The sequence below is a fragment of the Thermobia domestica genome, chromosome 17, assembly GCF_964235325.1.
Source record: "Thermobia domestica chromosome 17, izTheDome1.hap1.1, whole genome shotgun sequence".
Classification (NCBI taxonomy): domain Eukaryota; kingdom Metazoa; phylum Arthropoda; class Insecta; order Zygentoma; family Lepismatidae; genus Thermobia; species Thermobia domestica.
In genome coordinates this window covers 170,609,905-170,623,299 of record NC_137470.1, presented here as the reverse complement: position 1 = coordinate 170,623,299, position 13,395 = coordinate 170,609,905, and the positions used below count along the sequence as shown (strand labels likewise).

At 33.0% G+C, this 13,395-nt stretch overlaps 1 protein-coding gene across 1 annotated transcript in view; it reads left to right on the top strand.

The window, feature by feature from the left end:
• The window catches only part of LOC145674494 (uncharacterized), a 277,738-nt gene extending 268,444 nt beyond the window's left edge, over positions 1-9,294 (top strand). Inside the window, exon 3 of the mRNA XM_081744625.1 lies at positions 5,368-9,294. Coding sequence (XP_081600751.1) covers positions 5,368-7,000 — 1,633 coding nt within the window. The 3' untranslated portion in view covers positions 7,001-9,294. The remainder of the gene's footprint in view (positions 1-5,367) is intronic.
• The last annotated feature ends 4,101 nt before the right edge of the window (positions 9,295-13,395 follow it).

The following is a 13,395-nucleotide window of genomic DNA, read 5'->3' as shown; positions in this document are numbered from 1 at the left end:
AGTGTATATACTCTGGTCAGAAGTGTTAATTATTCCTTTAGTGAATTCCAGAGTCGTGACGGATAGAGTTGCATGTGAGTAAATTGAGTGTTCCAGTTCCAAAATAGTTCTTGTCCATTTATATAAAATCCCAGAAAACCGAGAAAAGCTGTAGGATGTATGCGTTTTGTAGAATTGGAAATATTTGAGGATGTTCAAATTTTTCACATGAACTCACTAAAGTATTGTGTAGACCTACAAAACATGCAGTTCCTACATTTTTCTATGTTTTTCTAGGATTTGCTGTAAATGGACAAGAGTCGTTTTCAAACTGGAGGACTGAATTGATCTAACTATCTTAATGTTTGGAAGGGATACATAGAACCACCTTTTAAATTTATGAATTTTTAAGGATCAAAATAATGATAAATGTCCTGTAGGACTCGAATATATATTTCTGTAAATTCGGTTCGTCCTTTTTGTATCGTTCTAGGAGTTAAAAATTACCAAAAAATAAGTAAGTTAAATTTACACAATTTATTCTCTTTGATGAGACCTTATTGAATAATATGGGTGAATACAGGAGTTCATTCTCTTTCATACGAAAAGGGTACATTGTCGCAATTTCCGTCCACAGATTTTTGTTCAGATATTTTTTTATTTTTTATTTGTTTAAATTTTCAGTTTCAAAAAGTTTTCATGTAACATTTTCTTTAGTTCGATTTTTTTATTTTTTAACTTTTGAAAGTTTGAATATTTGTTTTAAAATATGTTTGAAGTTTTATTGTTTTAAAATTTCTTATCTAAAAATTGTCACATAATGAGCCATTAACAATTCAAAATTATAGTTATTTTTTTTCTTTTTTTATTTTGATCGGAAATGACCTTAGACTTTGAGTCCTGGTTTCAAAACCTCACGTTCAAAATATGAAGAAGGATTAACCAGTCAAATTTCACATTCGGCTTCCCTTATTGACCTTTGACGATAAGTTGAGTACAAATCCTAAGGTTCAAAGTGTGACCAAGGATCTAGTAATTAATTTTTCGAAAGTTATCTTTCAATCAATAACTTTTTTATTGTACACGTGACTATACGTAGACGTATTGTCTGTCAGATAAGAAAATGCAAGTTTTCCGCGAGATAGTATCTCTTGTCCCATCAAGCGATGGAAGATATGAGAAAATCAGTTCGCTTAATGTAATTGACCTTTAAAACTTTTAAGGCCGTGGATCCTAGTAAAACAACAAGATACATTTTGTTTGTAAGTGCAATTTACACAACAAATAACACGAATAGTGTGACAAACAGGGAAAGCAGAGAAACTGTTATATGGTAAGACGACAAACAAAAGTCACAAATTGAATGTTTAAAGTGTATAGCAAGAAATCAAGCACCTGAGTATGTGGCGTAGTGGCTAACCTACCAATCAGCCTATCATTGTTTTAATCTTCGTTAAGTGCACTTTTTTTGGTCGAAGGGACAGCCATTACTTGTAGTATTGGAGTTTTATATGTGGTTTCATTCTGTTAGATTTTTCTTATTCTTTTCTAAGGTAATAATATAAGGCTGTAAGTATGATTCTACCTAGGTAGATCAAAAGTAACGGTGTTCTAGATTTCTTTGCATTAACACTTAGACTGCCCTTTTGCCCACACCGTGGGCTACCCCTGTATTATACCAGGTCGTCGGACAGCCCACCATATGGGCACATATAGATGTTACTGCTAAGGCCGAGCTGCCCACAATCTGTGCACACCGAACACTAGTTAATTATTGGAGCTTCATTTAGTCGGCCTGCTGGTAAAATAAATTGGTTTATGAGGAAAATATGCACATATTTTTTGGTAACAAGAGGAATACATACTGATCATGTACCTTATGATATATGCCACATTGCCCATGGCCTGGGAGGATAAAAAAAATTATGGCTTCAGTCTAAGTGTTAATAAAATATAAAAATAAGCTTACATTCGACACTAAATATACAAATAATTGAAATGAAAGTAGCAAGTTGGTGAGTCACCACTGGGCAGAAGAGCAAAGCAATATAACCTGACGCGCTTTCAAGTGCTGTCTTATCTCTCTCTTAACTGTGATCTGAACACACTTTTTTTTTAAAAAAAAACAATGTTATCAATGAAATACTGATCTTCGGGAAAACATAAAGAGAAGAGAAAAGAAACAATATTAGTATATTTTGTTTTTATTATTAGATGCTTCAGATGTTGAAAAAAGAAATTATGTTCACTAATTAATGAGAATATGATTAATAAACTAGTGTTCAAACCATGTGGAAAGACAATATGTATTCTGGAAGGTCATATTCTATTTGGGAATACTCACGTGAGAATAGAAAGAATGCAACATTTGTGGAATCAACCCTACCAAAAGATTGATTCCCGATGCTAGTTCATTTAGTTTAGGATTCCAAGTTAAGTTGTAGAACGATGTCGCATATAGTCTCGGTGCTGAAAGGGATGTTACACTCCCAATGAACCCAACTGATTATTCTTAGAACTATCAGTTTGAAGAAAGCTGATTGGTTTGTGAACTGTGAAAGGTCTCTATTAATCTACAAGCCATGCATGGAGCATTTTCCACGTAACCCAAAACAGATTAAAGTCAGAAATTTGCGTATGAAAGTTGGTCGCTCGCTGGACTATTGTGACCTATAATTAAACTTGATATTTTAATTTTTTAAAATAGTGCTTTTGGATTCCTAATACGGGTTCAGAAATCCGTAAATATATTCTAAAAATAAAAAATAGAATACACAATTTGTTTAAAATATAGGCTGGAGCAATCTTTATAGGTCAGATATAAAATAGTTGAAATGCTCATTCTTATGAAAATATTATTTGCAAAATATTCAAACCTCTTTCCCTATAGAATAGCATATCAATCGATGTGAAATGAAAAAGATCCAACTGAATCCAACTGCTAACTATCTTCTAGATTTATTTTAAACAGCAAAATGCTTACTTACTTTGGCCAGTTTATGAACACGAAATGGGAAATTAAGAGCAGTTGCCTTGCTTTCTTTGCTAAAGAGTTCGAATTTCAGAAAACGATGGACCATGTGGTCACTGATTTGTAAGGAGGAGTTTAAATGCCGAGTTTCATATTCCTATGATAATACATTCGTCAGCAGCTCTCTTTTTTGGAGTATATTTTTAATACATGCTTCCTTAATTAGAACATGTAGTGTAAAAAAGTAACATGAGAAAAGCCCGGTCAGAGTTAATGAACAAGGGGAAAACAAATTTTGCTAAATGAACTTCGGGGCCACCCTTCGCGAGGCAGTAGTGCACATCTAAAGTGTTAGTATTCAAACTGGAGGAGCGCAATAGCCAGAAATATTAGGAAAAAAGCGTCTTAAAGATTCCAACTCACCCTATGTATGACACAACGCGTAAAGTAGTTATCAACTGACGACATGGCTGAGTTAGGAGGGTCCACGACTTCCTTGCAAGAGGTCCTTGGTTCTATTCCTGCTCGAGTCCTTTTTTTTGCTTTTTGCTTTAATCATTAAAGTAGCCATTTGTAACTAAAAGTAAAATATTAATTCATAATATGTTTATAATACATAAAACAATAGAAATGTTCAAATCAGTTGTAAAAGCTTTGAATATTCCATGTTAACTAGCAATAAAATGTAACCTATTCCGCGTTGTATATTGATGTCACTGGGTTATTGTCACGCCATTTTTATTAAATTGCGTATCCTAACAGAGGAGAGGGGGTTAAAAATTTATGCCAAAAATTATGGAACATAGTTAACAACCCAGTACGAGGAAGGTGTTAACTATGTTAATAAAATTCATTTCTAACGGTTCAGTTATTTTTCGTTAAAATAGACAACGTCTTTTTCATTTATGTAGATATACATTAATAGTATTGTTACTGTCTTGTTGTATATTTATTTAAGTTATTTATTGATATAAAAATGAGGTGTTATGTTTAATGTTTAACAATACCCAGCATTTTCCATGTTATCAACAGTGAAGTAGCTAATGTTGTGTGTAATATTTATAGCAAATTAAGCATGAATGCTAAAACATTGTTCACTTTCAGTTCTCGAGAGATTTTCTTTCTTGTCTTTCTATTATATTGTCAATAGCTTACAAAACACTGACACCTAACTTTTGCATGTATAGTTTTCAACATTTTTCTCATATACTTTTCTCAACGTTTATGTCCTTTAGGCTAAAGGAAACGGATGACTAATGAAAATATATTCTAGTTAAAGTAAAAATTTTAATTGCCCCTTAAGGTGAATCGAACACGAGACTACAAGAACCAAAAACGCACGCGCTAGACACTAGACCAGCAGAAAGCATATATGTTTTACTAAGAGTAGCATACAAATTCCTCGTGTGTATGACGACGTTTCGTCGTCTCCAGGTCTGTTCCGGTCATACCAGGACACGAGTATGACTGCTTCCAGATCACGAAATTCTTAACCAGTTTCGTCACTGCTAATTATAGAAAACATATAGCACCAGCAACGTCGTTTCGTGGTTAACTGATTTTTATACTCATAAGGGCTAGAGCCTGTTGAGAGTCATGTTTATAGTAGGGCTGCATGAGTGAACGAAATATAATTAAATTGAGAGTTAACTTTGTCCTTAACAATTTTATAACAAACCAATGAAGTAGTGATACTTAAATTATACTTCGACATAAGTGTTAAAGTGTTGGCATTCATTGTTTAATAACCTGTTCCATTTTCTTTGTTGCTTGCAAAAATTAAAGTGCTGTTTCCTCAGCATAAATTCCTTAATTTTGATTTTCAGCTGACATTGTATTCACTTTTTCAAGATGATTATAAATCTCCTAAATTATTGACTCATTTGGTATTGCCTAAAAGAGACAGCATGTCATATTAAAATTGATGAATGGCTCGAAATTATTATTAAAAATATTCATTGAAGGGAGACATTTTTAATTTCTAAGCTGAATTGTAATTATTTGTAAAGTCTACTGATATTTATCCCTTTTGAGTTTGCTTCACTTTTAAACTTGTCCTGTGACACATGAGCTTATGTTTTCAAGTTTATTGTCACATTTAACATTTCTTCTGCTAATTATTGTTGATGAGGATTGAGCTCTCTCATGGCTAAGCATTTAGCGTACAGGTCTTTGACATCGGAAACCCGGGTTCAATTTCTTGTGGGAGATCGTGTGGTTCGGATCTCATGTTAAGATGTAGGTCCACATTTCGTATAGCCTCACTCCTGAAAGGGACACTAAAATCGAATCAAAATCAAAATTCATTGACGGTCCTGGTACTAACTCATTTGGGATTAGCCAATATGCCATATACTTATGCTTTTATGTATTAATAAATGTCCGTGTTATATATATATTTTTTTCTCTCATTAAAGGTTCAGTTTCTCATTGGAAGATGGAACAACCATGCAACGTAACAGTAATTTCTGCCATGGGGAGAATGCTTCTGAAAATATTAACAAACACCAGACGAATATAATGAAACCTGATACCGTCGAGAACAACAGTGTGAAGACAGCTCCATCCAGGAGATCAACCACATCTGAAAATAAAAACAAGGCTTTCAATTGTGACATATGCTTTTACACTTTTACCTGTATGAATGATTACATGCGCCACTTGAGAACACACCCAGAATACAAATACAAATGTAATCAATGTTTGAAATCATACAAGGTATATAGCTCTTTCAAAGTTCATAAACGTACGCATTCTACTCGCTTCTTGTGCAATGTATGCCAGAAGACATGTTCAAGCAATTCAGAATTAGAGATTCATGCTAGAAAACATACTGGAGAAAAACCATTCCGTTGTAACGTATGTAAAAGTAGTTTTGTATCTAAATCAACTTTACGGAATCACATGCTATGTCATAGTGCTAAAGAATACTGTTGCATGCATTGTGAAAAACGATTCAAGAAAGAAAGTACTTTTAAGCTCCATGTAGAAAAGCATTACGAAGAGAGAATAATATGCATAATATGCAAAGAAACTTTCTATAGCAACAAATTGTTTGATAAACACTTACGACAACATAAAGAATGGACTTTCTCGTGCGCTGAATGCGGAAAATCATTTAATTCTAAAGGAAGTCTGGTTACACACAGACATGTACACTTTTTCAGTTTCACATGCACAGTTTGTAACAAGCCATTCCCAAGTAAGACAGATCTTGAGGTTCACAATAGAACACATACTGGGAAGAAAGCATACACTTGCGAGAAATGTGGGAAAAATTTCAGACAAAAATCTAATCTTAGAACTCACATGAAAGGTAAACACGGTGAGTTAAACGCATTCAATTGCATGTACTGTCCACTATCTTTTAAACTAAAACAAAGTTATAAAGATCATATTAAGACTGTGCATTTGAAGGCAACGATAGTCAAATGTTCGTTATGTGATAACATTTTCTCCTCTAAAAGTGTGTTACATTCACATATGAAGAACTCACACACGGGGATAAAATATGTTCCATGTAAAATCTGTGGGAAATCTGTCAAAGAAAAGAATTTGAAAGGTCATGAAAACGTTCATTCTCAGAATAGGACAAAATATTATTGTAATCAGTGCGGTAAAGATTTCGTGAGTAAGAAATATTTAGAAACACATTTAAATTTACATACTGGTTTGAGACCATTTGTTTGTAAAATCTGTAATGCTAAATTCACTCAGAGAACACATTTACGTACTCACACAAAAGCAATCCATTCTGATAAACCTGAGTTCTCTTGCAACGAATGTGGAAAGAAATTCAAATTAAAATCACATATAGAAGAACATTACATGGTGCACCACTTTAAGGAAAACTCATTTGTTTGTCACATATGTGGGAGAACTTATAATATTCCTCGTAGTTTGAAAGCACATATACTTTCAGCTCATACTGATCGTGAATCTTGGGACCATATTTGTAAATATTGTGGAAAAAAATTTTGTACTGCCTCTAGATTGAAAAGTCATATAGCTTCAGTGCATACAAAAGGAGAGAAAAGTAGTGTCTTGTGAAATTTGTGGTAGGACAATACTTCAAGATCCATATGACCATGCACTTTCAGCAGAAGAAATAATTCAATTGCGTTATTTTTGGAAGTAATTTGACAACTAAGCTATCTCTAGTTAACCATATTAGACTATACTTCAGTAAGATATCTTCATAACCTGAAGTGACATTTCTGACAACGATAACTTTAAGTAGAAATCATACTTGTATTGCGTCATGGAGAAAAGAATATTCTGAGTTCAAGTGGGGGTTAATTTTGCTATATAGGCGTTTACGGTATAATTTTCTTCTTACTGAGAAAGTAGTATTCCTGTGAATTATGAAAGAAGCTTAAATACACTGTAAGATACATAAAGGTTGTTGCGCTTCCTTACCTCTGACTTTCTAATAACTTACGGATACTGATAAGTAAAGATTTAACCCTTTTAACTCCCATTGCATATACGCTAGGTGTTGGTCATATGCCATCACTTGGCAGGCCAAAATTCCTATTTCCTTTAGCTAAATTTCTTTCATTCCCTCTATTGTTTAATGGGGAGTTGTAGGAAGTAAAGAAACTCCTATTGCGCACGTGACGACAATTCAAATGCGGAAGATTATTTGTTTGTAATCTCGCTTATGAACAGGAGGAAAATTTGTGTTGAAATTATGCTTTGAGATTGCATGGGTTCATAATGGCTTCTCCAAAATAGGAAAGTAGCTCTTATGGCTTTTTCTCTCCCTTGTTATTTTGTTTTACTTTGCTTTATTAAAAAAATATTTTTCCGAACAGAGATAGGAATTCTTTTGTTCTGTGAGTGTCATTTGTCCATTTTGTACATAATTTTCTTGTGTGTTGTGTTTGGGTGTTTCTCTTTGTGAAAAAAAAACGCGTAATTTTCGGTCTATGTCTCCCTGCCATGTGCAGATCATTTTTTTTAAGTTGTGTATAGAGGTTTGCACATTCTAAGAGAATTAGGAAATATTTTTTTTCTTATAACTATTGAAGGTATAGAAATGGAGTTAGACATAAAGGGCGGTATTCAGAGAGAATTCGTTAATCGAGGGTTAGTCATAAATTAGTTAGTAAGGATACTAAATCTTTACTAAGGAAGGTGCACTTTTTGGTATTCAGAGTCTACTTTGAGTAGAACTAAAACAATGATTTGGGTATGATTAACTTATAGAACCCAATGCTTCGGTGAGAAAAATAAATGTGGCAACTACGGAAAAGAGATGTGCGCATGCATAGTCTGTAAAAATGGAAATGCATGACATACGAAATCCGAAATGTGTCGCACAAGCTAAACCGTGGCTAAATGATACCTTCTGCTCTAGATTAATTAGTCACATGTAATGCACTCCGTCGATTACTACGTCCTAATCAGAGACTCTGAATACACTTTTGATAACCATCTTTTAGTCAATCTCGTAGTATTGCCTTAATCAGACGTCAAAACGACTCTGCATAAGGCCCAAACATTTTAAAGTACCCACCCGTATTTTTCACGGTACATTAAGGTCGCGTACTCTCATCTGTGGCCATTCTAGGAAATGCAAAAATCAATTTTCCAAATTTTAACCTCGTTCTTTTCCCTTTCCAATCTCATAGGGGCATATACATAATAACATTTGAAAACTGATTTTGTTCAGAAGAACAACGACTTAAAAATCATGGAATTGGATGACTAGGCGTAGTCTACAATTTCCTTTCAATACTCAAGGAGTTAAAAGGGCTAATATTGAAATCTGACCTATGCAAACGATGATTAAGACATGCTGTACAAGGATTTTTCTTTGATTTTTTTTGTATATTTTTAAAAGAATAATAAGAATTAATATTTTTTCTAACAGTTAAATAAGAAACTACTTGCAAGTAACTAAATAGTATTAAGAGTTTGAGGTATTGAAAATAGATGAATGAAGTATATCAAAATGACGATTATTTTTGTGATTGCGTGACTGGACCAGTTACAATTTTTCTCGATGAAGAAAATTTTATTTCTTTCTGTGTTCCTTGTATTTGGTTTTTCTTGTGCAAGCACAACAATAAGGAATGTAGGAAACATATTATAGTCAATAAAAATATGTCTTATTGAAAAAATAATATATAACCGTGATTACCAATATAGCTTATTCTTATATGTATGTTGGTTTTGTAATTAATTAATTTTGACATTTACCTTGTATGAACTGCTTATCGGTTACTGAGGAATGAACATTAATCCAAAACATCAGGATGGATGAATTTAGGTATAGTGTGTCACAATCGCCCCTGAGCAATTATTATTGCAATTTATTTTGTATGGAATCCATTTATTATGATAATTTAGTTTGGCGAGAAAATGTTTTCCTTTCTTTCTGTCTTTTTTAATTTTTAAGCATGCATCTTTTCCTTACGATTCAAGCAACTCATAAAGCAGATAACGGTGGGCCAACTTTTGTGGACAACGTATCCCGTTTTTTTTTTTTTTTTTTTGTTTTTTGTTTTTTGTACACGTGGCCCTCACTCTCTGAGCACTTAATAAAATATTTCCCAGAAACTGCTCCCATACCATGCTAGATATGGGTGATAAAACCCAATACAAATTGTACAACAGACCTGTTAAAGAAAACAAAAACTGATATCGCAAGAAATCAGGTTGCAAATTTCAGTTTGGAAGTTTGAAAATAAATTTTTAGGATAGGTATGTGTGTCCTACTAACACTAAGGAATAGTGAAATACAAACTGATCGCCTATACCGAAAATACAAGGTATTCGAAAATTATAAAGTTTTTTTTAAAAAAAATCCAAAAAATCAAGTATACAGTTCTCAGTTCTGAAACTTGTTTAGGATGTTGTCTATTATCTAGTCTCTATGTAGACAAAGAATTGAAGGTGAGTATTACTTATTTCGTTTCAAAATGTACATTCCAAAATGGCAATTTCTAGGTTTCCAACCTCAATGTTCATAGCTTCTTTTTTGGCGTTCTGAAGTACGTCTGAATGTGCATAGGACACAGAATGTTGTCCATTCCATTTTCTTTCATATGGTTTTGGTTTCAACTGATTTTCTTTAAAACCTGAAAAGTTACAGCGTTTAACGGAATCCTCTGAAAAGTGCAAAATACGCTCAGGCGCCTATACAAGTTGGCCGCCACAAACAAACCTGCGCGGCTAAAGAAAATAAATGAATACCCGTTTTCAAATCCCTGAATGTGGTACAATCTTATGTTAAAAATAAAAAAAAAGCACCAATCTTTGACCTGCAAATTGGTCGATTTCATTTGGATTGCCCCAGCAAGCTTTTGCAATGAATTTGACCACCATCTGGAAACATGTGTGCTACTTTTCAATGTGTGTTTATATTCTACGTTTGCTTAGATTTCAAATATATTCTCTTTTGTTTCAAATTTTCTGACGAAAACCAATTCATATGCTTTTAATATATCAAATATTCAATTTTGATTTCATAATAAACAATTATTTTCAAAAAATGAAATGAAATCTTTAAGTTTTACATCACTTTGTTATCCCGGTTAGGCTAAAAGAAACGGTGAATATGAGAAGTGAATGAAATGTTGAAATGAATAATGTGGGAGGAAACAGGAGAACCCCGAGAAACCCTCTAGCATGGTGTTTGTCCACCATAAGTAATCCCAGTCCACCATCGACCATTTGTAACGCTGTGGTTCCTGTATTGGAAGCCAAGTTTTGTAACGATAATGTTATTGTCTCGGGCGCTAAGTTTTGCAACGATTGAAAATTACTAATAAATAAAGGAAAATTTCTGCTCGGGCTGCCAAATAGAATTACTACGTGATATTACGAATAAGCAGATCTTACGTATTCGGGCGACGAAGAATATGAAACGTATTGTTTTCGGAATTCGATTCCTTATCTCTAATTTGCATATTTAATCTGAACTAGAATGAATAATTAAGGCACTCACGGATGAGCCTAATATGCATCAGGAAAATGAATACCTGACCTTGTACTTGAAAAGTGAATGGTATTGATGAGTGGCAACTCATCTGCCTATTACACAAATAACATTAAAAAAAATGAATGAGAGTTTGGAGAATTGAAGTTGACTCCACGGGGCTCGAACTTCAGTTCTCCAAGGTAAAGATACAGTTTTGCTAAGATGGTTTGGAATAAAAAAAATTGATATATATATATATATAACGAAAGATGACCTAATGTCTAATCGATCCTGTTTTCCCCATAACGGTGTCTCCAAGGCGCTAGGAAAACAGGTGCGTAGTTAATGGTTAAGTGATTTAAACATGCGGAGCAAAAATCTCACAAGCTGCAAAGCTGAAAGAAAGATTTTTCGCTAATGGCTTGTTCAGTTGGCTACACTGACTATCATCTTGTCACCGAAGTGTGTGGAGATAGCAAAAATAGTTTAAAAGCAACAAACAAGGAAAGTTTAATTTAAAGTTTAAAAAAAAATGAGTTAATTTAGATAAAAAAAATTCTGATGGTCAATGTAACCGTGCTTCAACTTTTTCTGTTCAGGGTAATTTGAAATAACTTCTAGGTATGCTAATATCAGTTAAAGAAATAGGCATATCTTTGAAATAATAACCACATAAATGTTTTGGTTCTAACGTCAAATAGACTTTTAATAAGTTTAACGAGAAAGAAGGTTATATTTACAAAAATCAACAAGAAAGTTAATTTGGATTTACAAAAAATGAATTAATTGACTTTACTGAAAATGAATCAGACTTTTAACTGTTTTTGACCAAATAATATGATTTCTTTTAACACATTCTTCACTGTACAACGTAATATTCAAATTATTTAATCTTGACTGTAAAATTTAGCAACAATCTATCTCTACTCGACTAAACTGACAATATTCGATTCTTTATAATTACTATGACGTAGTTATACAAACAAAAATTTCTATTAAACTGAATATTAATTAGCAAAATGATTTATTGTTTTCCCCCTAGACATAACCGACTATTAAGTAATTCGCCCACAGTTACTACCTCTTTTTTTATTAATAAAAGAAATGGAAATAAGTTTAAGAATCGGATTGCGGAATGAAAGAATTAATGGTTTAGGTTGCTTGCAAGACTTACTGGAGGAATAGTTTAGAAGCGATAGTATGCTTTTTGAGAAAATTTAGTGCACTGTTTCTAATGAACTCTACTGAATTTTTAATATTAAAAGATTTGCATAAACAAAACATAGCTTTGTACACATACTATATCAGTTGGAAAATAATACAATTCACAATAAAAATCGTTACACAACACTAACTACACAAATATTTCATATTCAAATACACTACACAGAAATATATATATAGTACTACCATTATTATAGTTTGGCCAATTGATCAAAATAATTATATTGTCGACACTTTTTGATTTTCTCACTGATTCCTTATTTTGCGAATAAACGTTTCTCCATAGCTATGGACCCTATCTGCGTTCGTTGCTCAGATAGGTACCTCCGAAGGGATTTACTCGAGTATCTTAAGTTTGTTTACCTTATTTACGAGACTGTAACGATATTACGGGATAAGAATATTTACACTTATTTGTCTGAAACTTACTCAACATAGCACGTCTTTGGAAGCTTTATATTGATTGTTTCTTTTAAGAATGATTATAATAAAAATTGACAAGTTACAATAAAATGGTATTAAGACTGTTTACCGCTCTGACACATATTTCCCTAACACAACTTATACAAACGTTAAAACTTGAACAACTAGACTTTGACGCTAAATCATGGTTTACTCAACACAGAAATTATATTACATTCACACATCTTAAACGCGATTTATGTTTAAAAGAGAAATAATCCATACTTGATATAAATAAATATTGGATTGCATATAAATAATTATAATGACGGCTTCAAGGATCTAAATATTGACACATGACGATTACAAATAAATGCATGATTGAAGATAAAATCAATGTATACAAATTTCACTAGTATAATATTCACAAAAAAATTCATGGTACTTATTCAAGAATGAAATTAATAGTTCCTATATCCGTGAATTAATTTTGGAAATGCAACCAAGGCATTAGGCTATTTGTTTACTTCTTTTAAAAAGAAAGAAAAAAAATGCTCTAAATGTTTACGGACAGTTCCGTATGAATAAACAATGTCCCGAAGTTTCTAGGAAAAGGTGAGTATGGAGATCACGAATCACGAAACTATTGGCCATAGTCCTTCTTCAATAAAGAAAATAACAGAATACTTTGTCCTACCTTAATAAGTCCTTCCGCTTATATTTCCACACTTCAGAAGAAAACTGCACTGTACTTAACTGACCGTCACAATGCTTCCTAATGTCCCTTCTCAGACCCCGCTGTCCTCTGGATTCAACTCCCGGAGAAGAGGTCCTCGTTTGTCTGAAGCGTCTGGGTCTTCCTGTGGCAAGGCATCTGTCTCGAGCATCG